Source organism: Pavona decussata, unplaced genomic scaffold (assembly GCF_977016875.1).
Source record: "Pavona decussata unplaced genomic scaffold, jaPavDecu1.1 SCAFFOLD_81, whole genome shotgun sequence".
In the NCBI taxonomy this organism is placed as follows: domain Eukaryota; kingdom Metazoa; phylum Cnidaria; class Anthozoa; order Scleractinia; family Agariciidae; genus Pavona; species Pavona decussata.
This window is the reverse complement of record NW_028145499.1, coordinates 154305-180000: the sequence shown is the minus strand read 5'-3', so window position 1 is coordinate 180000 and position 25696 is coordinate 154305. Positions and strand designations below refer to the sequence as shown.

Below are 25696 nucleotides of genomic sequence, written 5' to 3'. Positions count from 1 at the left end.
TTTCAGATGACACAAACTCAAAATTGTTAAGATCAACAAGAAGAGGTTTCATTTTGTTTATCTGCCTAGTCACGTGGCGAAGAGCCACAGTTCTACGCTCTTTTAACCTTTGTATCTCGTACTGTTTACCTTTATCCGTTGTAATTTTCTTCCTTGCGCCCGATTCTAACTCCGCGGCACCATTCTCCGTCGATTTCTCCTCCATATTCAGTGAACCTTGAACCTTAACTGAATCATGAAGCCGTATTTCTGATGCCGCATCCGTCGGTGGAGTGTTAAGCGGTGAAATGGCGCGAAACGAAGCCGTGTCAATTGAAGGCGAACGCGAACGATAACCTTTGAAAATTCCTTCTTCGCCATAAGCCATTGTAGATTCCATGTTTTCGTTTTCCGTGCCCGTAATTATCCGTGAAAGTTGCAATAGGAAAACCAAGTAAACGGTATTTATCCTTGTAAACCACACATCCATCGACAAACCATGCTTGAGGTCGAGTTTTTACTGTAGATGCGAATGTAAACCAGCCGTAAATTTCAACGTTTATTTCGACACGAGGCACCGTGAGACAAACTCGCAATTCCAGTTACACCGATGGGCCTTAATAAAAGTCAACTTAACTGCCGTACAAACCGTGAAAACTAATAAACCTTAGTGAACTTGAAATTGAGGTAAAAACTCGGTGGCCCTCGTGGTAAACATTAAAGGCCACCTATGCGCATGCCCGAAACTAAATGTCTGCGCAGGGAACCCAGCTGGGAAACGCGAAGCCCAGCAGTAACACTTAGCGACACCTCGGGCAATCGTTTTCCATATAAGGTCAAACTACGGTATATGAGCTGATAACCGGGATTTAGTGAACCAATCAGAGCGCTAGAAATGTAATATCCGAGGCTGAGAATTTAATAACAGTTTATACCTGCACGGAATGACCTACTCCAGAGAAGAACGTGTAATTTTTTCTCTGTATTGTATTATATTCTATTGATCATAAACGCAGCAGATTATTTTGCAAACAGTTATAAACGCAGCAGATTATTTTGCAAACAGTTATGCTTCGAGTACTATCTCGCAAACATCTTACTGTGAAAACTTAATGTAAAAAAGGCCGTCACAAAGTTTAGAGGTATCATTAACCCAGGATACTAAAAAAATTATGAAGCCTTTTAATGTTGTAAACAACCGCAATGTTCAACGGCAACCTTAACAGAAAACGAAAACCTAAAACGGTTTTGCTGTAAGTATATCACAAACAGGTTGGACAATGTATATAAAGCTCACCATAAAATAAACTAACCATAAACTAACCATTAACTGAAAGTTTTAACATTCACTCAATGAAATCGAGTTAAGCGCCCGTTTTCCCGTTTTTCCCGAATTACACATTGTGCGACTTAACAAATGAGAATAGTAACGTACCAGCAAACTGATCCTGCAGTTTTGTCACTGTTTTGTTCAGACATTCAACGGCAGACTGGAGCTCTAAGAGGTAAGAAAGAAGTATTAAACCTTAATAATAAGCATTTTTGGTATAGGCTGTGCCAAAAGTTACACAACTCTTCGGTTTGAGCTAAAAGAAAAAAGGGATGTCAAAAACAGTAAATTAATGAGATGTTTTAGGTCTCACCAATGATTGTAATTTGTAGCCGGACAAATGTGATCTCTAGAAATGGAAATACTATCATTCTGTTAGCTAGAATGCTAATTTTCATGCGCAACATTGCGCAACGGTCTGAGGGTTTGAATACTTGAGAAATCAGTAAATTTTGTAATGAGGTGACAGGGCCAAATAACATTTCTGTATCTAGTCTTCGATAAAAAAGGGGGTGTTGTATAACTGTTAGCAATAGGAGGATCATCAGAGCAAGAAATTTTAGGGCGTTCAAGTGCAACATAGCAGATGAGCAGAGATTTGATGGCATTATTATAATACAAACTTGATTTCTGTGAAAAACATTTGAGCGTAAATGAATGGCAAGGGTGCTAATTTTCTCTCATCTCAGAATGGAGGTTTTTCTGGGTTCGTTTTAAATGTAAAAATAAGCCTCAATTGCAAAAGTAACCAACCATGTTTGTCGCTCTTCAGTTCATTCAATTGAGCTAAAAGAAGAAAGGGATATGAAAGACATAAATCAATGAGGAGCAGTATAACTGTAAGTAGTAGCAAGATCATCATAGCAAGAGATTTAGGCCAGTAGAGCACAACGGGAAGATTTAATTAATGACAGTTCAATCTACCCTGAAGCCTTTCCTCCAGAGGATCAATTTTACAAATTTGAGCGTGACTGAATGGCAAGGGCGCAAATTTTCTGCCTCGTATTTTAGAATGGGGGGTTTTCTAGGTTCGTTTGAAATGAAAAAGAGAATTCCCATGGGATGAATAAGCCTTAATTGCAAAAGCAACCAACCTTGGTTGTCACTTTTCAGTTCATTCAATTCTTTAGTTTGAGTTAAAAGAAGAAAGAGATATAAAAAACTGTTAGCAATAAGAAGATCATCATAGCAAGAGATTTTAGGCCAGTAGAGCACAACGGAAACATTTAATTAATAACAGTTTAACCTACCCTGAAGCCTTTTCTCTAGAGAATCAATTTTGTTCTCGATTACTAAGACATTAGAAAGGAAGAAAAAAATCATTTTATATAAATGTACAAGTCTTAAAAACAGAAGTGATGACTGTAAACACTGTGAAACACAGAACAAAACATTGTAAACTGTACATAACACTTAAAAAAATTCAGCTGGTGGGAGGCTGACTATAGCTGGCTACAAATGCAAGGCTGAGAATTTGAACAGGGGACTCTCATAGAACAAAATCCAGCTGGAAATCAGAACTCTGGACATCGGGTTTAAAAGCCCGCGCGTCCAACAACTCGCCACACTTCAACGCCCGCAAAGGCCCGCTTAGTTTTAATCTTTTACTCATTATGAGAACTAAAGAAAATATGTTTCCAAAACCAGAAGGAAAGAACCAATCGACGAACTAAAGGAATGAAAAAGAATATGAAAAAAGGAAAGACAATTGTAAACATTTCGTGGAAAGCTCTAGTTTGGTTTGTCTCACTTACATTTTTTACACTTCTTAGAACACTTCTTATTAGCTCTTTCCGCGTCCGACGAAATCAGCATGAGCGCCATCAGAACACTTACAATTAAAATATAGGTAGCCTTCATGATGAACTACAAGATAACGGGTCCAGATCTACAAAAGCAAAACAAAAAATTTGTAAGAAAGAAAATATTAACTAAAGCGACCATATCTTGCCTCGTAATAACCCTTTCCAAGAGTAAAGATACTAATTTTAAGGCTTATTCGTCGACTCCTTCAAAACGAATAAATTTATCAGTGTCACGAGATTTTGTTCCGCGGACTTTAAGAAGATTTCATTTCAGTGTCCTAACATCAAATCCAAAGTGACCACCATAACCAATCACAGAAGAAGTAAACGTGACAATGAACTAATCAGAAATACTGAAATTTCTTTGCCACCTTATCTCAGTCCAAATCATTAGCTGTTATCGCTTAAATAATTGAATGTATTAATTCACATCCAGAAATGTGTAGGGTTGTTGGTCATCTAGCCTAAATTCTAACGGAAAATGAACACCTTCTGTGGACTTGTCGCCAAATAACTCACATTGCATTTCAAATAGACATAGCAATGTCGCACAATTCTGATAATCCACAAGCTGGGACTTGCACCTGTATGAACATTCAAATTTCTTTGATATTCTCTTTAGCTTTCATGAGAGTTGCGATTTCTGTAGGCTCCTCTTGAACTGAAGACGGGTGAACTTAATATAATGTCCCATTCATTTATGAAAGTAATAGTCAAAGTATCTATAATAGAAATTAAATCTCAAAACCTTTTCTCCTTCGCTCTATTGTTACAAACCAACGCAATCACCAAAACCTGTTGTAACATTGATTACACAAAAAAGGGAAATATTAAAGCTTTAAAAGCCCAGTTTTTTTCCTCTTATTTCACCAACAAATTCTTTTATACCGTTTCCAAAGTCAAGGAAAGTTTACGTTTTTCAAATCGAATAATTTTGCTCAGTAGCTACACATGATTTAAAATAGAATAAACCAATTCAGCTTCTCTGGCCTCAAATATTAATTGTAAGGCATTCAGCCGAAGGTTTGTTTCTCTGGTGTGTATTAAGAAGCACAGAATGAAATCTTTGTCTTTTGCAAATAAAACGATTTCTTAGTGGAAATTTTCACTAGTTTGGCGATGCATTTATATTTAGAATTTCCACACTCTGCCATCATAATAAATCGTGCCCCAAGTTGAAGTTTAGAGTTCTATAAATTCGTTGGTTGTTTTTTTGGATAGCTAATTTTGTTTGAGTCCTTTATTTCTAACTTGTCTCCAATTTGTTAGCTGTTATCGCTAAAATACTAAAATGCGTTTATTAAGGTTAAGACATTTGTGACTAGTTGTGGTAAAGGTTCAACAAACTCCAACGGAAAATTAATGAATACCTGCTAGGACATTATCGCCAAATAAATCATTAGGCTTGTAAACAATACTCTAAAAAATCAAGAAATTTAACTGGGACTTACCTGTGGATGAAGAATTCGAGTTGCTTCAATATTCGTTCTACTTTCCGAGAGAGCTGCGACACGGTAGTCTCTTGTTGAACTGAAAAGCGGTAACTGACGAAGAAAGAGTTCTCTTTTTCTATTCATTATGTGCCCGTTGCTAAGCGTAAATTTCAAAATACGATTTTAGTTTTAAAAGTGTTCCTTTAGGCCTTTTATTTTTACCAAAGAACACAAACTGAAGTAATAATGTCCCTCGCCGATTACTCAATGTAACTAAATTGTACAAAGATCTGTCACTGATCGAACGCTTGAACAACATCTTGGGAAGGAACGTTTGTAATCTATTCAGACTGGTGAGTTGATTTAAAATGTTAGTTTTATTTTATAATCCACGGGCTGGGACTTGCTCCTTTATGAAGATTCGAATTTCTTTGATATTGTCTTCAGCTTCCATGAGAGTTGCGATTTCTGTAGGCTCCTTTTGAACTGAAGACGGGTGACCTTAATTTAATGTCCCATTCATTTCTGAAAATTAAGTCTAACTTCAAACAAATCAATAGGAACCGTCGAAGCCACTAGCAATCAAAATACTATCTATTTCCATTCGCCTATTTATACTAGGAAAATAGAAATTTGCTGTGTGCTGAATATATATTTTTTTCCAAGCAGAGTATATTGTAATGTAATAAGCAACAGTACTAGTACTGGCTGGCGTTGCACAACGGCGAAGTTGAATCCCTCTGTATATATTACAGATCGTAACCTCGCCGTTGTACAACGGCAAAGTGAATGCCTCTGTAAATATTACAGATAGAAACCTCGCCGATGATCATCGGCGAAGTGAATTGTCTCTATAATTGAAGGCATCCTCAAGTAGTTTAAGGCCTGGGTTTGAAGGGCACCGGTGTTCAGATATTTTGAATGATCCCCTATATCTTCGGTTTGTCTGCCTTGAACAGGATGAAATTTTCCCTGAATATAAAACTCGATGTTTTCTTTTGCCTTAACGTATAATTTTGATCACTTGACACATCACGTGACCAAAAAATTAAAAATTCGTAGATCGGCGATACGGCGGCGAATGTTCGATATATAGATAACTGAATTACTGTTTCCGAAGCAGATTTAAAATATTAAATTTTCTACGTTTGGAATGACTGTCCTCAAGTTTTTTAATTGGAGAAATTGACAATCAAAGGTTGAATTGTGGACTAAGAAATGACCTTTGTTCTGACAATTTTTTTCTGGAGAACAATGGACGATCATTCCAAACGTGAAGCGATGGAGATATTTAATCTTTATTAGAAACGCGTTTTTGTTTGATGTTTTTTCTTACAACCGTCGCCTACCCGTCAAATCTTTGCTTTTTTCACAAAAACGATCACGTGACATGTCACGTGATCTATAGCATTACTTATTATGCTCAGAAATTTTAAGAATGATAAGATCTTTCTATCTGCCAAATTTCACTTCAGTGTTATTGAATTTGTTAAAGTTATCTTGAATAAACGATTTTTCCTCTTAAAAGCCCTTGACCCAGGCCTTAAACTGCTTGAGATCGGTATCTCGCCGTCACTTCGCCGTTGTTTACATATTGTACATATACATTTTACTTGTTCTGTATATTGAAACAATCGCACAATATGTGTTGTCTGATCACTGGTGAAATGTAAAAATTGCACAGAAGTTCCACAGTTGTCAATGGTGATAAAAGATTAAAATGACGGATAAGTAACATTTAAGCATAATTGAACAAGCCACAGATATAATTTTATTCAGTAGATTAATCGCAACCCAGTAGATAAAACATACGGTGCTCCAACTAAAACATTTTGTTCCCAGGAGAGCGACTAATATGCTTGATAAAGTTATCCAGTCTCTGACCAACAACAAGGCCATGTATTGTAAATCAGTAACGATGAACATATCATTTAAAAGTAACTTTTCACAAGATTTGCCAAATCGGCAGTAAAACCTGACACGATTTGATGGGAAACTCCTTTAAATGAAGTATGGTCAAGCTTCCATTTTGATCAGCTGAAGTTGAGTAGCTTCTATCGCGGCAGTTGAATTGAGTTTAGCCTGCCCAGTTTGAATTATTAGAATCAATAAAAAGCTGGAAAGGGCTTTATTGACAACCATTTATGGCTTGTCTTGTTTCACTTTGTTCATAGGATAAATTGAGCTCACTCGGGTCCGGTGAGCACGAGCTCATTTCCTGAACAGGGGCTGGTAATCGAGTCTAAGGGATGCGGGAAGATTCCCCGGAAAATTCTCGGTTGCCTAGAGACAACGAAATTGAAGAAATTTATTTGCGTCAATGGAAAACGTTTGAAGGTAATACTTGAAATAAACAGGCAGCAGTTAACAGATGAGAGCAAAAGTATGGAATTATCGTTTCAAATTCTTCTTGTTGACGAGCAAAACACAGTGATAGAAATCTATATGCCGGTGGTTCACAGCAATTTCAAATTGCCTCAAGTATGATGTAAAATGAATCATCTAAAAAAACTACTTAAACAACTTAATATGTCATTTAAGCTTATTCAATGATGACAATTAGATAGCTGTTAAAAATATAGCCATCGCAATAAATGGCCGGAAAGCTATAAATATAATTTTTTAACAAGCCTTTGGAAATCTTTGGAAATCATCGTCTTGAGGGGATGGAGAAAACCACCTGAGAAAATCCGAGAGCTCGCACTGAAGTGCCTCGAGAAATTTTAGCTTTCTGGCAGACAAAAAGTAGTTGGAGTACAAAGTAATTATTCTCAGAAGCATCAGAGCCGCTTGAAAAACCGTTTAGTTTCATAAAAGATCCATAGTTCTTGCAAGCAACGAGGCACTAGATGTGTTTGTCAAAACACTGAGGAAAGATCGTGAAATTGCTTGCGTAGTAAACAAAGAAACACTCACCTGAAAAATCGTTGGCAAACTTTTCCAGTCTGTTCAGCTCGGCCCGGATGACACAACAAATCCTTCGCAGCTTCAAAATACTGTTGGGTTTTGGCTTTTGAGGCTACAAATTTGTGGAGAATTTTGCCTAAGTGATTGGCTCACTAGAAGAGTGGACCATTTAAACAAACGTATTCTTCGATTTATTTTCAAGGATTTTAACTCTGAGTACAATAATTTACTTAAAAAGGCAGGAACTGCAAACCTTAAGGCTAGCAGGCAGGCGGTGTTCATTTGTAAGTAACGTTTGAAAAAACTTAATTAAACTTGAAACTTGAAACTTGAACTTGAAACAAGCGTTTACAAAACATGATTCTTACTATTTTCAAATGTCTTCATTTTTCTGATTATCCAAGATATTTAAAAGATATGTTTCATTTACGCTCTAGCACCTATTTTTTAAGAGGACATAATATACTCTGTTTGCCCAAACCACTGACCACTTCTTATGGTATCAATTCCTTTAGTTACTTGGCAGCAACATCTTGGAATTCTCTTCCTGACCATTACCGCACTATTTCTGATTTTACTTCTTTTCGACGACTGATATCTACTGGGAACAATAATTTACTTAAAAGGGCAGGAACTGCAAACCTTTCTACATCATGATAATTTGCAAGTTAGTTGTCAAGGTAGTTAGTTATCTTATTTGTTATATAGAATTAACTTTTTATTATAATTATTCATTAATGTAGTTGGCTCGAAGATATTAGCACTTCAGTGCTACACTGTAAATTCGAGGGTAAATAAAGTTTATTGATTGATTGATTGATTGATTGATTGAAGAGTACTCAATTTTTTAATTTGATGCAAAACGCTCAGTCTCGATTTCATTCAAACTTGAACAAAGCTGCCGTTTTCATTATGCCGGTCCGCGCGCGGGAAAATGTTACAAGTTTCTTTTTTTGACAAATAAAGATCGCTTCCAGCTTTTCTGGTATAAACCTGTGCCTTGTTATCAATGTGTTGAATAATAAAACAGTTATCCTGCTCAATCTTGCGGAATATCGCCTGATTTTAGCCAACTCGTTTGTCATCGCCCTAAATCTCACTTGGGAGCCTGTTCACAGTCTGGAAGAGAAAGATTACCAGATCACTGGCAATTCCTGTTTAAAAAATATGGGTATTGGGCAGAAACATTCATGTACAATGCGCGGATCTGAAGACCCATTTTCATTTCCCCCAATTTGCTATTCTTGATACTTTGTAACGGTTGTTATGATGGGCTCCTGGCTATTAAAAATTCTGCTTACGTTTCCGTTTGTTGCTAAAATTTGCCCCCTGTATGTTGGTGGAATTAGGAATGAAGCATACACAGATTGATATTACAGTATTTTGCAACTGACACTCGCAGTAATTATAAATAGCTTCACGTTTGTAACTGATATTGTTATTTAAAATAAATGAACTGGCATACACATCTTAATAATATTCACTTGGTGGTTGTTGTTCAACTAGTGTAGAATTTTGTTAATATCTTGCCAGTTACTTATGCAATTTTTTTGCGAAATTTGCTGACTTCTCGAAGCCCTACTTGACCATTTTCCTTTCTAAGGGTAGATTTTGGTTAAATTTGTCATTGTTACTATTTTCGCCATATTTGTTACTCAATATTTTCACATCCTTTCTTAGTGTAGAATTTTGTTAAATTTGTCATTCTTGCTATTTTCGCCATATTTGTTACTCAGTCTGTTCACATAGCAAGAAAAAGTTTTGTTACTTTTGCGATTTTTGCGAAATTTGCGGACTTCTCGGAGCCCTACTTCACCATTTCCCTTTTCTAAGTGATTTTCGTTAAATTTGTCATTCTTGCTATTCTCGCCATATTTGTTACTCAGTCTTTTCACATAGCAAGAAAAAGTTCGTTTCCGTCGCTCGGCATCACCCAGCAAAACATTTGCACAAATGTGCACAGCTCTTACGCTTCTCGATAAGCTTGAATGTTAAAAACTTGCACTGAATGCTTGTCTCAGTGAGGTTGTACCTCGAACACTTGGACTTGCCTGAGTGAAGTGTTTTGAAACGTCTGCGAGGAATTCAGTTCAGCATAAAAATGCCGTCATTTATCCCTTCCTTCGATCGGCACCACACAGCAAAACATTTGCTCAAATGTGCACAGCTATTACCTTATTATAGGAAATTAACAATGCACTTCATTAACGCGATTTTACAAAGTTCGCGTTAATTTAATGTTTCTTAATTAATGTCAATGTAAATTTAATGCACGCTACTTTACAACATTGTTATTTCAAAGCACCTTTATTTCATTACAAAACCTCATTAGTTCATGACTCCTCTATTGGCTCTTCAGAGTCAGTAGTGGAAAAAAGAGAGACTCAGCTCAGTTTTCAAAAACTCGTGTCATTTTAAAAAAATGAGCCAGTTCTCTAAGCGAAATTACCCTAAAAAAATTCCAAGGTCATATAAAAAAAATTTCAAAAAAATCAGAAAAAATTCTAATTAAAATGGATTTTGAAAGAAAAACTCATAAAGAATTAACACAAATAATGAAATCCAAGAATCTGATTTTCACAGAATTTCTCTGAAAATCATTCTCTTTTGAAATCATACTCACCATCGCCAATCACTATTTTTCTATTTTTCGCAGCATTTGCAATTCCAACCGCGCAAAGATTCATTCCGTTCATCGCTTCCTTTCTTGTGGCGAATTCAAATCGACTTCCGGCGTTTGAAAAAACATAAGGCTTTTTCTTTTTGTCTTTTTTTGAAGAAAGACCAAGCGCTTGTTCCAACTCATTCTTCGTGAAAATTACGTTGTTTCTTATCTGCTTCTTTTTCGCTATTTCAACAAGCGAAGAACAAGCAGGTTGCACAATGATTTCATCGCTTTGTTTGATTAATTCAATTAAATCATTCTTTGTCTTTCTGGCGAGAAACAAATCGAAGAGGCCTTTTCCTCTCACTTTCAGTTTCAAATCGAGAAAATCGTTTTCCATTTTAAATAAATATTTTTTAAATTTTTTTGACAGGTCTCTGTTTTTTCAACCAATAAAGGAACAATGTTTGTCACACGAAGCAACCTAAGATTGACAGTTTGTTCAGATCTAGTCGTTTGGGACTTTCCCACTTTATTAATGAAAAAATGGTATAACAATGTTTTATTGACAACGGCTAACATTTATGACCGCTGTTTCTTTGTCATTACAAAATCCAAAAATATGTTTTGGGAAACGCCGTTTCCCAAAATGCAAATTTCACTAATCTTATTAATATGCTTGTTGGGAAACGCCGTTTCCCAAAATGCAAATTTCACTAATCTTATTAGTATGCTTGTTTGGAAACGCCGTTTCCCAATATGATAATTCAATAAATGTTTTTCCAAAAGGTTTCATCTTCTTCACATATTTCACGAATTATTTTCATGCTTAACATAAAAGTACGGATTGAAACTGCACAGTAACAAAGTCTTGGATATTCTTGAAAGAGCTCGTCAAGTGACATTACAAAATTGCAATAACGAGTTGTAAATCCGGTCGCCTCCTGGATATGTTTGAACATCCTCCGTGAAAGGAATCTTTTTCCATCTTTCAACAATTTTCCTTGCCTTGAAGCAAACAATGCAGTTTTCTTTTTATGAGATAAAATCGCTTCGGATAGTTTTCTCAAAAGTTGTATTAGCTCTTCTTTGTTGCTTGCGGTTTCTTCAATCAATCCTTCGTAAGACATCGCCAAATGTTTCATGTCCATGAACTTGTTTAAAAGCTTCTTAATTTTTTCTTTTTTATCTTCCTTTGGAATGGGTTGCTCCACGTCACATTTTGCTTGAATATCTTTGTAGCATTTTTCCAGATTAGATTTAATTCTCGGATATTTCTCTCCAAGATTGGAAAAGCTTTGATGAACGTCTTGAAGCATCTGATTCTTGTCCATACTTTTTTAGTTTGGCAAGAATCACTTGTGTGTATGATTCTTATTGGCTGAAAACGTCATGTGACAGTTAGGTCATTTCCGAAAAGAGCCTGTTCCTCAACTTTGAAAACAGGAAGTTTTAAAGTGCCCATATCGGAATTTTTTTTATTTTCTTATCTGAATCTAAACATCATCCTAAGAACTTCCGTGAAAAAATTTTTCGATTTGCATAAAACACGAATTTTTTTATGAATTTTATAAGATGTTCAAATTTGCCGCCATTTTGGCCCACCATTCGCATTAGTCTCCTCTCGGTTTAGCAAGAGCTGTGACGTAGATTCAGGAACACGTGACTTCAGCCTATCTCTGGATCTCACTGAAAACAAGTCGCGGTATTCTGCACGTTTCTCGAAAATGCGGGAAAGATGTGTTGCAGCGAGATGTGGAAACATCAAAGACGAAGCGAATGGAATAAGCTTGCACAGGATTCCTTTCTTTGGCACCACATGCCCGCAAAGACTGAGGAGGTGAAAGAAATGGATCGATTTTATGCTCGGAGCGGAGGAAGATGTGGACGCGCGCCTGGAAAGACCTCGTCCCGGCTTTTGCTCGATCTACTTCAATGACGAGGATTTCATAAGGCTGATGAATTCAGGTTTAAACTTAAAACGTGAACTGAAGTAGGATGACATCGCGTTTGTGTTTATCCTTTAAAACAGCTAAGCGAAAGGAAGACGAAGACCAAGAGCAACCTTCGAAGAGGAGCAGGGAAAAGCGAATGGTAAGCTCTCGATACTGAATATTCACACCCGCTTGTGACATTCTAAGCGTTGTAACCTTCTAAGGTTTATAGTTTGACCTCACTGTTAACTCAGTCGCAAGTTTTATAAAATATGGCGTAATTGTTTTGGTATTTGTTCACATAGATCGTGAGATCTGCGAAGTTTCGTTGAGACCAAGCTCTCAAAAAATACTAGCACAAATGCTACCACTGATGTAAATAGATCGATGCGAGAACAGTCGCACTCGGCGAACACGGAAAACATTGTAAACGACGATGTAGATAAGGTAAATAAACTGCAGCAAGAATTCAACGAGCTCAAACAAATATTGTACACACATGTGTTGCAGAATTCTGCAAACAATAAAAATGTTGAAAAGTATAACAGCGTTATCTCTGAAAACCTAGCGACCACAACGGGGGTTCAAAATAAAAAAGGGCACAAAACAAATAACAAGCGCAAAGAGCGCAGAAAAAAATTGGCTAAGAAACGGATTGAGACACAAAGAGAAAAACACGAGAAATTCATGAAGAATTTTTCAAACAAACAACTTAGCGACAGCCTGTTAGCATTATTTCTAAAGGGCTCAAATTTGTCCCGACACCGGTGACAGACACGAATTACATTAGACGCCAACTCTTGTTAGAATTCGAACATTTCGCAAGACGTATGCGCCTAAAAGATACAGTGGATTTCGTAAACTGTGGGACAGTGACAAAAACGAAATTAACCTGTTCATTGGACAAGCTAACAACTTCCATCCTACAATTAAATTTACGGCCGAAATTTCAGAGAACGAGACAAGCTATTATTATCACAGTTCAACACGTGTCCTTCCTGTATTTCCGCGAGAACAACGTCGCTAGTCAGCGCTTCCCAATTGCCTTCGAGTTCCTTGCAGCAGTAGCACTCGCTGATATTTGCTAGCAGATCACGGCTACAGTTACCACAAGTACATCTACGTGGAAAATAATTCGTTCGAATGTATGTGAGTACTTGGCCATAGTTTTTACAGATGATAATGAAGAGCGCGTATGCAAAATGCAAGGTGAGAACTTTACCATCCACTAACACGCACTCTATTCTCCAAGCGTTTCGTTAAATCTTCCTCGAGTCGTCGCTTCTCCTCTTGTTCCTTGCGATATCTTTTTAGCCATTCTTTGTCTGCTATCGGCTCGTCCGCGTACGGTTCGAGTGTATCATCATCTTCACACGTATTACTTGTTTCGTGGACGCCATCTTTCGCCTGGACTTCGACGCTTTCAAATTCGTCCTAGCTGCTTTCTTCAGCGGTTTGCTCACTTTCCGTGTCAGATAAGTTTTCTGCCATGGAATATACTTATTTGGAGCTAAGTTTTTCCTTCCTACCGGTGAATCTGACGATTTTCTTTCTGCCGCGAATGCACTTTACTGAAGGTCAAGTGAGTGCATAGACTCGAGAGTTCCTGAATGTACGTCACAGACCATGTCACGTGGCCCTATTGTGAGCCTGTCGGCATTCTCATCAGCGGGGCGGGTGGACCGCAATAAAATAGGATTTTAAAGATTTGTAAAATTCATAAAAAAAATTCGCGTTTTATGCAAATCGAAAAATTTTTTCGCGGACGTTCTTCGTGTGATGTAAAGATTCAGATAAGAAAATAAAAAAAATTCCGTTATGGGCACTTTAACCTTTCAGCGGGAAAGCCCCTGTTGCATAATCATTTCCGAGAAAGTGAAATCATTTCACAGAATTGTTTTATCTCTTGAAATAAACAACTCAAAACCACCCGCTCGCTTTTGAAATTCAACTCTTAACTCGCTACGTCGAGAAGGGATCCGAGTTTTTTTTGATATATTTTTTTAATTTCCTCTTCCAAGGCATCAACATCAACTGGCTTCGTTGGTTCGCTTTTGACTGTTGAGTCCTTCCTTTGTTTATTTCGAAGACGCTCTTTCATCGAAAAATATTTTTCAACCTCTCGCAAAATCGAGTCAAACTCGCCATCAGAAATAAATCCATCCTTCAATGCTTTTGAAATCAATCGATTCATTGACAAATGCGATGATTCAGCGAGAGAAATAGTTTTTTCATGTTTTCTAACTTTACTCTCGCAATTTTGACTTCCGGCCAGTGAAGCCGATGAGATGAGTGTCAACACCAATGCCGTCAAACTCAAAGGAACTCCGACAGCAATCCCGATTCCACTCAATGAAGTTGCAACACTGCTTGATGCAAACAAGGTTGTCAAAAATACTGAAACAGATGTTATTTTCGAAGCGACTGATTTTGCTCTCTTGTATTTTTTGCTGACTCGCTTGTAATGAGAAATTTCATCCTTGAGTTGTTTTTGACAATCACAAATCTTTTTCAATCTGAATTCCGCGCCAACTTCGCTTCGCGTGCTCACTTCGTTCGCTTCGTTCGCTTCGAGAGTAGGATAAAGTTGAGGCGCACTTGGAATAATATTTTGTTCACTCATAAGTCATTAAAAGATCTCAAATAATTTCAAAATCAATTCTAAACGGAAGCCCATTAAAATCGATGACCTCACCATTTTCTTCTGTCTATGTGATTCGCAAAGAATTGATAACTTTTTTTCCACCCGCTATTTTCCGAAACGGATTATTTATTGAATATAATAAATGTCTTTCGTAAGGCAGTCCACTAATTTCAAAACAACCCAAAACAGTTGAAGGTTTTAGATTGTAAAAATTATTGTTTTTATCCACGAGATCGCAGCTGATGAGCATGTTATTGAATGAAAACAAACGATTGATGATGGTATCTCCTTTTTTCAGAGTGTGCCGTTGGTCGTTCTGACTGAGGCCAGGAAGATAAGACAGTTCACGATCAAAAATAACTTTTTTGCCGGGATTTACAATCACAATTGAACCCCTTTCATCACCAAGAATTACTTTGATGTTTTCTTTTTTAAGAATATTCTTTACTTTTTTTTCCTATTGCATCAAGATTGTAATATCCAGGATAAATTTTATTGACAGTACGAACGTCTTTATCATCAATCACGGTGATTTCTCCTCTCTTTTTCAAATTATGCCACGAACTATAATAAGAGCAACTGGACAACCGGATAAATTCAAAATTTTTGATTGGTTCATCAAGCCAAATTGTTTCATCATTTGAATTTAATAAGAAAGTTAAAACAGACATTTTCTTTTCAAAAGATAAAAAATGGAAAACTTGTTAAAATGGATAGATTCCCACCCAAAAGAAGCAAAAAGACTTTCCGAACAAGCAGAAGAAAAAGCATGGCGAAACTTCAAAGCCAAATTTCCCAACGCTGACCTCAGCAAATTCGTCGCACAAGTTGATATGACCGATAAAACACACGCAACAGCTGAAATATATTTGGTTATTGTTCCCGGTCAACATTGGCAAATTGTTTCACCCAACCCCAAAGATTGGTCTGTTGAAATGAAGAAAGCTCTTGGATTTGGCGGCTTTCCTCTCGAACTTATTCTCAACTCTAATCCTTCAAATCCAGTTCCAGCTGTTCCATTTTCAGACAAAATCCCCGAATCTTTTGGGGAAATCCTCAACCAACCAATCAAAATTTTTGTGAAACCAAACGAAAGCTTCACAACAAAATTCAGAGAAATATTCACGAAAACAAAGATCTCTCACAAAACAGGAAAAGAATCAAGAAAATGGTTGAATCAACCAAACATGGACCATTCGCCGCAACAACTCAACTTTGCCTTTTGGTGCGCAACAACAGCTTCTGGAATCTCAAGACATCTCGTCAATTCACTCCCACCTCAAATCAAATCATTCCTTATTTTTCACATTTATTTCACAACAAGAAGGATTCTCTTCGAAATGGGAGGAATTCAAAGTGAATCTGCTCTCCCAGCTGATCCCACATTCAGTCAAACTGAAAACAAATTCGACATTCCTTCATACAAGAGAATCTGTGCAGAATTTCAAATTTCACCAAACGCAGATTTCAGATTCACTTTCGGTCAAAATTTTGGCTTGGGATATGTGAACATATTTTATCCAGGAGAAGGAGACTTTGCACAAAAGCATTGGACTTATCCTCCAGCAACACTTGAAAACCCATCAAGTCAAAGATTCTCCGATGAAGGCGGAACTGATGCAAAAGGAAACAGAATTGATTTCATCAGAAACGATCAAGGAGCTGACAAACAGTTTGAATTTTTCATGCCAAACGGACCCCTCAATGGACTTTCTCAAGCAGGAATGGCAAGACTCAATCAGTCAATTGAAGCATTCGTTTATTGCATTCTTGGAGCACAAGTCAACGTCAGATCATCAATCCTGGGTGAATTTGGAGGCGCAAAGGAAGCTCAGAGAGAATTTCTCATCCTGATGGAAGATGCAATCAGACAGCCTGACTTGTCAAAAAGCAACCAAAGATTTCAGCTTGCGATTGATGAGGCCAAAGTCAGGCTTGATCTTGCCATCTCACCAGGAACATGGTTGATGCCTTCAAATCTTGTTCTGAACACTCAAAGCACAGTTGGATACAACAACAATCTGAAAAAAGCAACTGGAAACATGAAACTCGGAGTCAACTCTGATGTCAATGTTGACTTGAAAAAAGTTGGAGTCACGATGATGGATGAAGGACCTTCAAAAACCAACAGACCAACTTCACACCCTTCAAATCCAGTAGAGAAACAAAATGAAAGCCAAAAAACAAAACCACCGTCTTTGGATTCACAACCAGTCACGAAAAAACTTCAGGAATCAAATGAAAGTCAAGAAAAAGAAGAATCAAACCACGAAACTTTGAAATCTGGAGTCATCATTGCAGCATCATTCGGAGCATTTGCCATTTATCGTATTTTTCGCTGAGTCCAATCCAATGAATTTAACTCAATTTTTAACTTTCTTTTGAATCCTTTCAACCATGAAAACTGCAACAGCAAGAATCAACAGCCAAGCGTTTTTTCCAAGGAATCCAACAACTTGCCCTGCAGTTTTGAAGATGAAACTGACGATTGAACCAATCAATCCAGGAAGAAGTTGTCCAAGCTTTTGTCCAAGATTTCTCAATCCATTTCCAACTCCTTTGCCAATAGCTTTCAATCCTTTTGTGAGTGCATTAACAATCACACCGATTGTTGTGCCAACTGCAAGGAAAATAGCAGCAACTGTGAATCCATATCTTTTGAAAATGTTTTTTATTTTCTCCCGAAGAGGCATTTCTCTTTCTATTTCCTCAATTTGTGTTTCCAGCCTGGCAAGCTCCTCTTCATTTTCTGTCACTCTTGCCTCAACTTCTGCTCTGAGCTGGGAAGAAGTGTTTTCATCTTCGAGGATCAATTTGTCATTTTCAATTTGTTTCTTGAGTTCAGCCTCTCTTTCATTCAGTTTATCGATGGTTTTTGTTATGTTGAGTCTTTCTTCAAGAGTATTTCTTTCTTTTTGTTTTTTTGCAAGATCAGATTTGAGTTTGTCAACCTTTGCTTGTTCTTTTTCTTTCGCTTTCACTTGTTTCTGCAAATCCACATTTTCTTTTTTTGCATTTTCAAGATCGTTTTGCAAATTCTTTTTCATTAGCTTCAGTCTTTGCAATTCTGTTTGATTTTCAAGACTCGAACCATGTTCTTGTTCAATTGCATCAATTTTTGCTTGCGTTTTTTCGAGTTTGTTTCTATAATCTCTGATTTCTTGGGCATTTTTTTGGAGTTCTTTAGCAGTCTTTTCTGCTTGTTTCAATTGTTTTTCTGCTTCTCTCAGTCTCTGCCGGTTTTCTCTTATTTCAGAATTATCTTTAGCGATCAAAGATTCAGCATCAGTTCCCAAAGCAGATAATATTTCTTTTGGCAGTTGTGGGTTTAATCTTTCTTTTCCTGTTGTTTGCTCTTTGGTAATCAATGGATAAAATGGTTTTCCTTTTTTTTTTTTCATCCTGACTTCTATCCTATCATTGAAATATGAAGCTTCAAGTTCATCATCTTCTGCATTTGGGTATAATATACTGAGATCATTCCATGCATCTTTTGTCATGGATTGTGAATTTCTCCACCTTTGTCGACCTTGAGTTTCACCCTCAATGAAAGATGTTTCTGCAGGTTTTGGTCTTGCTCCTTCTTTTCCATAATCTCTGGTCATTGTTGTCATTGGAGTACTTTCACTGGGTTCTGATGCTCTTCCTCCTCTTTCGAAAGGATTATTTACTTCTTCATCGGAATGTTCATCATCATCTTCATCATCTTTTTTTTCATGATCTAATAATGGATCTCTATCATCAAATTCTGTCATTTTAAAAATATTATATTAAAATGGAAGTCAGTGAAAAAATCAATCCGAATTTTGAGAAAAAAACATCAAACGCCCTCAAGGCAGAAAGAACTGTTCACAGAGTCACATTCAACCCAAACAAAGCTTCCCCAGGTGAAACACTCAGGATTCCAGTTCCAAAGCTTCATGAGGGAACAGTCTTGGTTCCAGATTCACTCGCGTTGATTTTTGATTTGGTTGTGAGTGGTCATGCAAATAATTATCTGGTGAACAATGTTTCAAGAGCATTGGTTTCCAGATTGAAAATCAAGTTTGCTGGAGAAATTCTCGTTGACACAGACGGCTGGGATCTTTTCAAGCTCTGGGAAGATCTCTTTTTGACAAAACATGAGAGAGAAAACATGTTGAGTAAGGGAATTCAATCTGAGGCTCTCTCAAAAATCAGATCCAATGCTGGAGACAAACCAACTTCTTCAGTCTTGAAGGAAAACAAGCTCAATGATATCTTCAAAAGCAAATACAGAATCAGACTTGATCACGAAATTTTGAAAGATCACGGAGTTTTTTATCCAAGAGCCTTGTCTGATGAACTGGTCTTTGAATTGACCCTTGCCCCTGCAAGCGGTGTTGTGAAGGGCTCTGACGCAACAAAACTTGCATATGAATTGACAAACATTCAGCTTGAATATGAGGTTATTCGAAGCAAAAAGCTTTCAGATGAAGTCAATTCAAATCTTCTCAACGGAGATCGTTTCATGTTTGAGCATGTCACTCATCACAAAACAATCACATTTGCAAAGGGAACAGACTCAATTATCAATGAATCAATCAATGTTCCAAGAAGATCAATGAAGGGAATCCTCCTCCTTTTCTTTGAACCTTACGCAGCTGGAGCAAGAGATTCAGAGAAAACATTCAATCCTGACATCAAAGAGGTAAAAGTTGACGTGAATGGAGTTCCAAACAAGATTTTCAGTCAAGGCATGAAAACGAGAGACATGTTTGATGAAGTTTTCAGAAGATTTGGAAAGGAAGACTCCTCAATGAACGTAACTGAATTCTTTGCTGGAGACAAGTTTGCATTGTTCATCGATCTCAGGAGCATGAAAGACAATGATCTTCATGGAAGTGGAATGAGATTGGTGAACACAAAAGATGGTGTTTATTTGTCAATCAAAAGAACAGCAAGTGGTTCAGGAAATGTCAAATGTCACATCTTCATCTTGGCTGATGCGCAATTCAACATTTTGAACAAAGAGCTTGAGAGTGTGGCATACTGAATTTCCTTTGAATTTTTCAAAAGAAATTTTAAACGGGTGGCAATTCAGTTCCAGGAGGAACAATCATCAACTCTTCTCTGACGAATCCTCTTTTTGGACCATCTTTCAAATAATAAAGAACCGGTTCTTTTTCATTCACAATTGCCCTGTCAATTGAAAAAACTTTCAGAGACCAATTCGGATCAGTTGCTCTTCTTTGACCTCCTTCAAGTTCACCAGGAGCAAAAAGAAACCTCGCGTTGACTGAAGAATCGAGTCTCTTTTCATTTTTTCCAACAGGTCTGGAATAATTTGGTTTCTTCGAATCAACAACCTTTTCTTTGATTGCGTCAATTGGTTTCTTTCCTGTCAGTCGAGTTGTTTCATTGTTCAATGCTTTCACAACTTCTGGAAGCCTTTTCACCCATTCTGTGGATCTTTCACCTGATTTTAAGTTCATTTCTTGGGAATATTGAAAACTGAAAAGTCTTTCACCCAAGGTTCGATTGAATCTTTCGACAATTCCTTGATCACGGTGAACATTTGGATTTCCTCTTCTGATTCTTGTTTCATGTTTCAACATTTCCCTTGTCACATCACCCATGAATTCTCTTCCGGGATCAACTTGAAGAATTTTTGGCCATTTCAAAGGTCCTTTGTAAATTTTCTGAAAAGCCTTTGAAACTTCAGAAGAATCTTTTGAAGTGAGAGGTTCAGCTTTGAATCTGCTGCAACATCAACAACTGTGAGAGCATATTTGAAAATCTTTCTACCTCTTGGGAGTTTGTCGTGAGGAAGAAAGAGAAGATCAGCTTGATGAACGTCATTGGGAAGTTCAACATCAAATGTTGGTCTTCGGATGTTTTTTGGAACAGGCAGGTAGATTTGCCAGATTGCTTGTTTCATCAACCAAAGTTTCGCTTCATCTTCAGAAACATTGGCTTCTTGAGAAAGTTTTTTGACTGCTTGAAAGCCTTTCCAAAATCCTTTTGGGGCGTAATAAATTTTTGACAATTTTTTGTTTGAAATTTTTAAAGGAAATGACTTGCTGCAAATCGAAGAGCCAAAGCTGATGTTCCAACAAAGATCAACTCTCCATGTTTTTGAGATTCGCTTGGTTTGAAAAAGTCTGAAAATTGAGGTTCCTTGAGATGATCAATTTTTTGTTGATGAACCTTGTTATAAAGTTTTAAAGCAAAGTCAGTGTTTGCGAAATTTTGTTTTGCTTCATCTTTGATTCTGTCATTTGTTTGAATCCAATCATTCAGTTTTTCTCGATTTCGATTCTTCATATTTTTCGAGTTCTTTTTGATATTTTTCAACTGCCAGGTTGTGTCTCTTTTTTTCCTCGAGTGAGGCTGATTCTGAATCTCCAGAAAGAAATTTTGCGAGATATGATCCACCAACAAAGGCGGTTGCATTGATTATTGCTCCTCCAATCATGATTGCGATGCTTGCCATTTTAACTTGGCAATATTTTTTGTTTTTCAAGATAATCTTTTGTTGCCAATGAGGCAGCAATGATTACAGTGAATTTCACATAATTCATGAGATTTGAGGAAGGATCAGAAGTCATGGGTTCTTTGATTACTTTCTTTGCAAGCCATCCAAATCCTGCAGCCAATCCAGTGATTGTTGCAGCATCAGTCATTGTTTTCACGAGTTTATTGTCTGACATTTTATATGAAAAAACAAATTAATCCATTTCTTTTAATTTTGGAGCTTTTTTTGTTTCAATATTTTTCCTCTCAACTTCTACTATGTGATCAATCAATTGTTTTTGTGCTTTTTCGCTTCGCTCACGCTCACTCCGTTCGCTTCCCACTTTGCTTTTATTTTTGAAAAGATGTTTCAATTCTTCCCTCTTGTAATACAATCCAGCAAGTGAAACAATAATGCTGGCAACAGAAAGCACTTGAGTGAGTGAAAATGAACTGCTTTGTTCGCTTTCGTTTTCAGTTGATGGCTCCGAAAGAGCCGGCGCAAAGCGCCATGGAGGGTTTTCTTTTTGTTCTACTCTTTTAGTGTCTGTTCTCGTGACTTCTTTTGCTTTTTTCTTTGCTTCTCTTACTTTTTTGTTGTGTTCAGCAAGTTTTTTCCAGCTGCAATTCTTCCTGGATTTTTTGGAACTGTTTGTTTTGTTGTTGTTGTGATTTGTTCAGGTTCTTTTTCAGAACTTGTTTGAGGTTCTTTGATTTTTTCAGAACTTGTTTGAGGTTCTTGAGTTTCCCTTTTAAATGATTTTTCAATTTCTTGTCATTTAATTTAAATGGAAAAAATTGAACAGAGAAGAACTTGAAGTGCTTTTGGAATATTACAAAAGTGAATCAGAAGAAAACAGACAAAAACATTGGCAATATCTTGAGAAAGACAATCTTCAAGAAAATCATGAGTCAACATTTCATTTCTTTCGAAACCAAACTGGTGAAACAAAAACAAGACTCATGCAAGTCTTCAATGAAAGACTCAAACACGAGATTAAGTTGAAAGAGAATATCTTGAAGGATGTTAAAGAACTTGTTAAAAATGAGAAAAAAACTCCTTTCTTGGTTAAGTTGCTTGGTTATTCCGTTTCTCTTTTTCTTTTGTTGAGATCAATGCAAATTATTATGAGATAATTTTTTTTCATTTTTTTTATTTTTTTATTTTTTTATTTAAAATATGACTCTTGAACCTGAAAAATTCAAATTGATACCATCAAGTTACAAAGGCAACAATTTCGAAAAAATTGAATACGATGGCAAAGGTCTTCTCCAAAAACTCAAGGGTGATTTTGTCATCACAAAATATGGTCAAAGGCTGCAACTTTGTCTGAAACCTGTCGATTACGAGATTTTTGATCGGATCCATCGTTTGGCTGGCAAAGAAAACGTTACTTGTTCTGGTGGCATCGGCATTTCGATGAACAAAAATACTCCATTTTTTGATGAGTTCAACAAAAGAATGGATCAAAGTAAATGTTTGAATGAAAACAGAGAAATCAAGATGCGTGGTTGTGTTCTGGCGTGTTTTTCATCATTTTCAAAGAACGGTGTGCTTCTCAACCTTTATGCAAAGCAAGTCAAAGTAAATGAATTTTTGATTAATGATTTGACGAATGAAGAGATCGAGTCATTTTTTGATCTTGAAGATTAATTTCATTTGGTTTCCAAATGAAATTTTTTGAAAAATTAATAAGAACATGAAATTTCTTTCATGTAATTTTTGAATTCATCAATTTGTTCCAAATAATCCTTGTCAATATACTCATAAAATGAATCTTGAATTTCATTGATTTCCTCATCATATTCAATTTTTGAAAGTTTTTCTTTGAGTTTTTTTCCATTTTTTCTTTTTCTTTGACTTTCAAGGCAATTTCCGATTCTTTTTCTTTGATTATTTCAAGTTTTTCCTCTGCTTCATTTCTGATTTCTTCTAGTTTATCACAGTCATTACTGTTTCTTGCAATATGTAATTCAGAATAAATATCATCATCAACTTCATCCATCATTAAATGAATTTCACTTTCAATTTCAAGACAAAAATTTTCATAAACACTGAATTCATCAAAAATTTCTTGTTTTCTTGCATTTCTGATTTCCCAGTGACACATGAGCTTTTTGTGGAAAAAATTTTCGTTGAAATTATTTTTTGCAAGAACTCTGGCTGATATTGATTGAAGAGTTTCCATTTTATATAAAAAAAATTGAATTTTTTTGAATTTTTTTCAAGTTATTTTTCAGGTTCTTCTTCAATTTCTTTCAAAGGTTCTTTTCAAGTTCTTCTTTAATTTCTTTCACAGGTCCTTTTCAAGTTCTTTTGAAGGTTCTTCTTCAATTTCTTTCACAGGTTCTTCAAGTTTCAAACTGTTTGCTGCCAAAAGACTTGCACTCGCAGCAGCCATGTATTTTCCGTATTTCAGATAAAGACTTCCAGCAATCAAATTGAGTTCTCTGTTCACAATGAAATCATTTTTCAATCCACTCAAAAACTTTTCTTGGTCAAGAGGAAGAAAAAAACAAAGTGCTTTTGCACTTGCTTGTAAAAATGTTTCAACAATTGCACCGCAAGTTTTTGAAGACAAAGAAGCTTGGTATCTTTTGAAATGTTTTTCAACATCTTTCTTTGAAAGTCTTTTGATTTGATCTTGAGTGAGTTCAACTCCAATCATTTCCTTGCATAGACCACTTGCTGCCAAAATGGCAAGATTTTCTCTGTGATCTGTTTCAATGGGTTGGGGTTCAGTTTCAAGAAGTGACATAGCTTCTTTCATGGCTCCTTCGGAGCCGGCGCAAAACGCCATTGATTCTTGTTCTTGTATTTCCATTTTAAATCAAATGGAATTTTTTTTCAGTTCAAAGAAATTTCAAAAGGATGTCTGAGAGAGAAATCAAGATGAGAAAACTTGACTTCTTTCAACTCTTTCATGTATTTTTCCTTTTCATCTTTTGTCAAATCTCCTGCGAATTCTTCAAATACTGTTTTCATGTCTTTTGCTGATGGGGTGAGTTGAGTTTTTCTCCGAGTTCTTCTTTTCGACGCGAAGCGTCGGATTCCCTTCCGGAATCATCTTCTTCAGAAAGTGGAGATTCTTTCAGGGTTTTTTGTCTTTCCTTGATTTTTTCTTTGAGGAAAATTTTTTTGGTTTCAATCTTTTTGTCTCTTTCCAGATTCTTGACCAAAGCATCAAGAGAAGACGCCATGAATTTGAAACTGTCAACGAATCTGATGTCATGTCGGATCAAATGTTCTTTTCCTTCTTTGTCAATCCAGCTTCCCACAACGATTTTTTTTGTGAATGAAATGTATTTTTCCTCATTGTTTGGAATGCACCTGATGTATCCTTAAGTTTTTCCAAGATTCTTGACGAAAAGATGAGCATCATAGTTTTCAAGATTGTGAAAAATCACTGGAGTGAACCTTGGCTATCTGAATCGGAGATTGCATGAATTATGAGCTGCTCCACGGAATTTCCCAGTGAAATGACAATGATCTCTGACTTTTTTGTCGTTTCGAGCTTCGCTCGGATTCCCCGAAGGGGAATCTTCTTCAAATTCTTCTTGGCAGATCCAACATTTTGTTGCTTTATTGAAATCTTCCCAATCATTTTGTTTCATAATCAAGGGTTTTCTTGGAATATTTTGAATCCTTGTGATATCATCTTCAATCATTTCGACAAAGATTTGAGAGATGTCTTCTTTTTCATTTTTCATTCGATATGTTACAGTTCTTGAAAGGCTTTCATCAAAAGAGCATTTGATGTGATAACAAAATCCACAAGGTTTGTGCTTTTGAAACTGGTTGGTGAAGCACTTTTCTGGATTCGGTTGACATCCGCTGATGGGTTCCACAAGTGACTCGAAATCAGCATAGATGACAAATGGCATTTTTTGTGAGCGAATGTGATTTTCGAATTCGATGAAAGTTTCCTCTTCTGGCATTTGGATGAATTCATTGCTTTTGCAAATCTCTTTGTGAATTTCAAGTTTTTCATTTGTTTGAAAAGCATTCAAGCATCTGAAACATATATGAATTGATCCATTGTGTTTTGTGATTTGACTTGACAAAAGACGGCTCATGTCTTTGATGAGACAATAATGCTTTTTTACATCATCAGCAATCAAAAGAAGATTTATTTGGTGTTGCCTTTCTGGAGCTTTGAAAAGCCTGAGAGGATAAACATTTTCGTTAAAACCAAAAACATTGATTGAAATGTTTTGATTCAAATTTTCGAAATGATTTATTTGTTTCAAATCAATTGGAAATTTGAGGCCATTCCAATTGAGTCTTTTTGAATTTTCTTTAAATTTTTTGTCAATTCTTTCTGCATTTTTATTGACAGGAAAAAGAGCTCTGGTGATGCACCATTTGAAGCATTCATTGTCTTCATTTTTCATGTTGATGACTGCTTTTTTGTTTTTGAGAACATTCGGTAGTGAGATATATGATCTCTCTCTCTGGGGAATAAATTGTGTCATTTGTACGTCAAGTGAAAGAACTTTTTCAAAAACCCAGTTTGATCCTCTATTCGTGAAATTTTGAATTCTTTCTTCAATTGTTTCAATCAGAGAGTCAAATATTTCGGAT

At 36.4% G+C, this 25696-nt stretch overlaps 3 protein-coding genes and 1 long non-coding RNA gene across 4 annotated transcripts in view; all 4 read right to left on the bottom strand.

The window, feature by feature from the left end:
• LOC146476064 (uncharacterized) overlaps positions 1-367 on the bottom strand; it is a 6549-nt gene extending 6182 nt beyond the window's left edge. The window contains exon 1 of the mRNA XM_085114996.1: positions 1-367. This exon is cut by the window's left edge and continues 6182 nt beyond it. Within this exon, the coding sequence (XP_084971122.1) occupies positions 1-367 (367 nt within the window).
• The window catches only part of LOC146476063 (microfibril-associated glycoprotein 4-like), a 125893-nt gene extending 123261 nt beyond the window's left edge, over positions 1-2632 (bottom strand). The window contains exons 1-3 of the mRNA XM_085115048.1: positions 2560-2632; positions 2063-2095; positions 1415-1477 (exon numbers count right to left, since the gene is read on the bottom strand). Coding sequence (XP_084971174.1) covers positions 1415-1477; positions 2063-2095; positions 2560-2632 — 169 coding nt within the window. The remainder of the gene's footprint in view (positions 1-1414; positions 1478-2062; positions 2096-2559) is intronic.
• Positions 1-25696, bottom strand: part of LOC146476058 (microfibril-associated glycoprotein 4-like) — a 207812-nt gene that overhangs the window by 123261 nt on the left and 58855 nt on the right. The window lies entirely within an intron of this gene.
• LOC146476062 (uncharacterized) lies at positions 1549-4782 on the bottom strand. Its single transcript, XR_014865720.1, has 4 exons — positions 4566-4782; positions 3064-3197; positions 2560-2601; positions 1549-1565 (listed from the first exon to the last, which is right to left on the bottom strand). It is a non-coding gene; the product is annotated as an uncharacterized LOC146476062 (long non-coding RNA).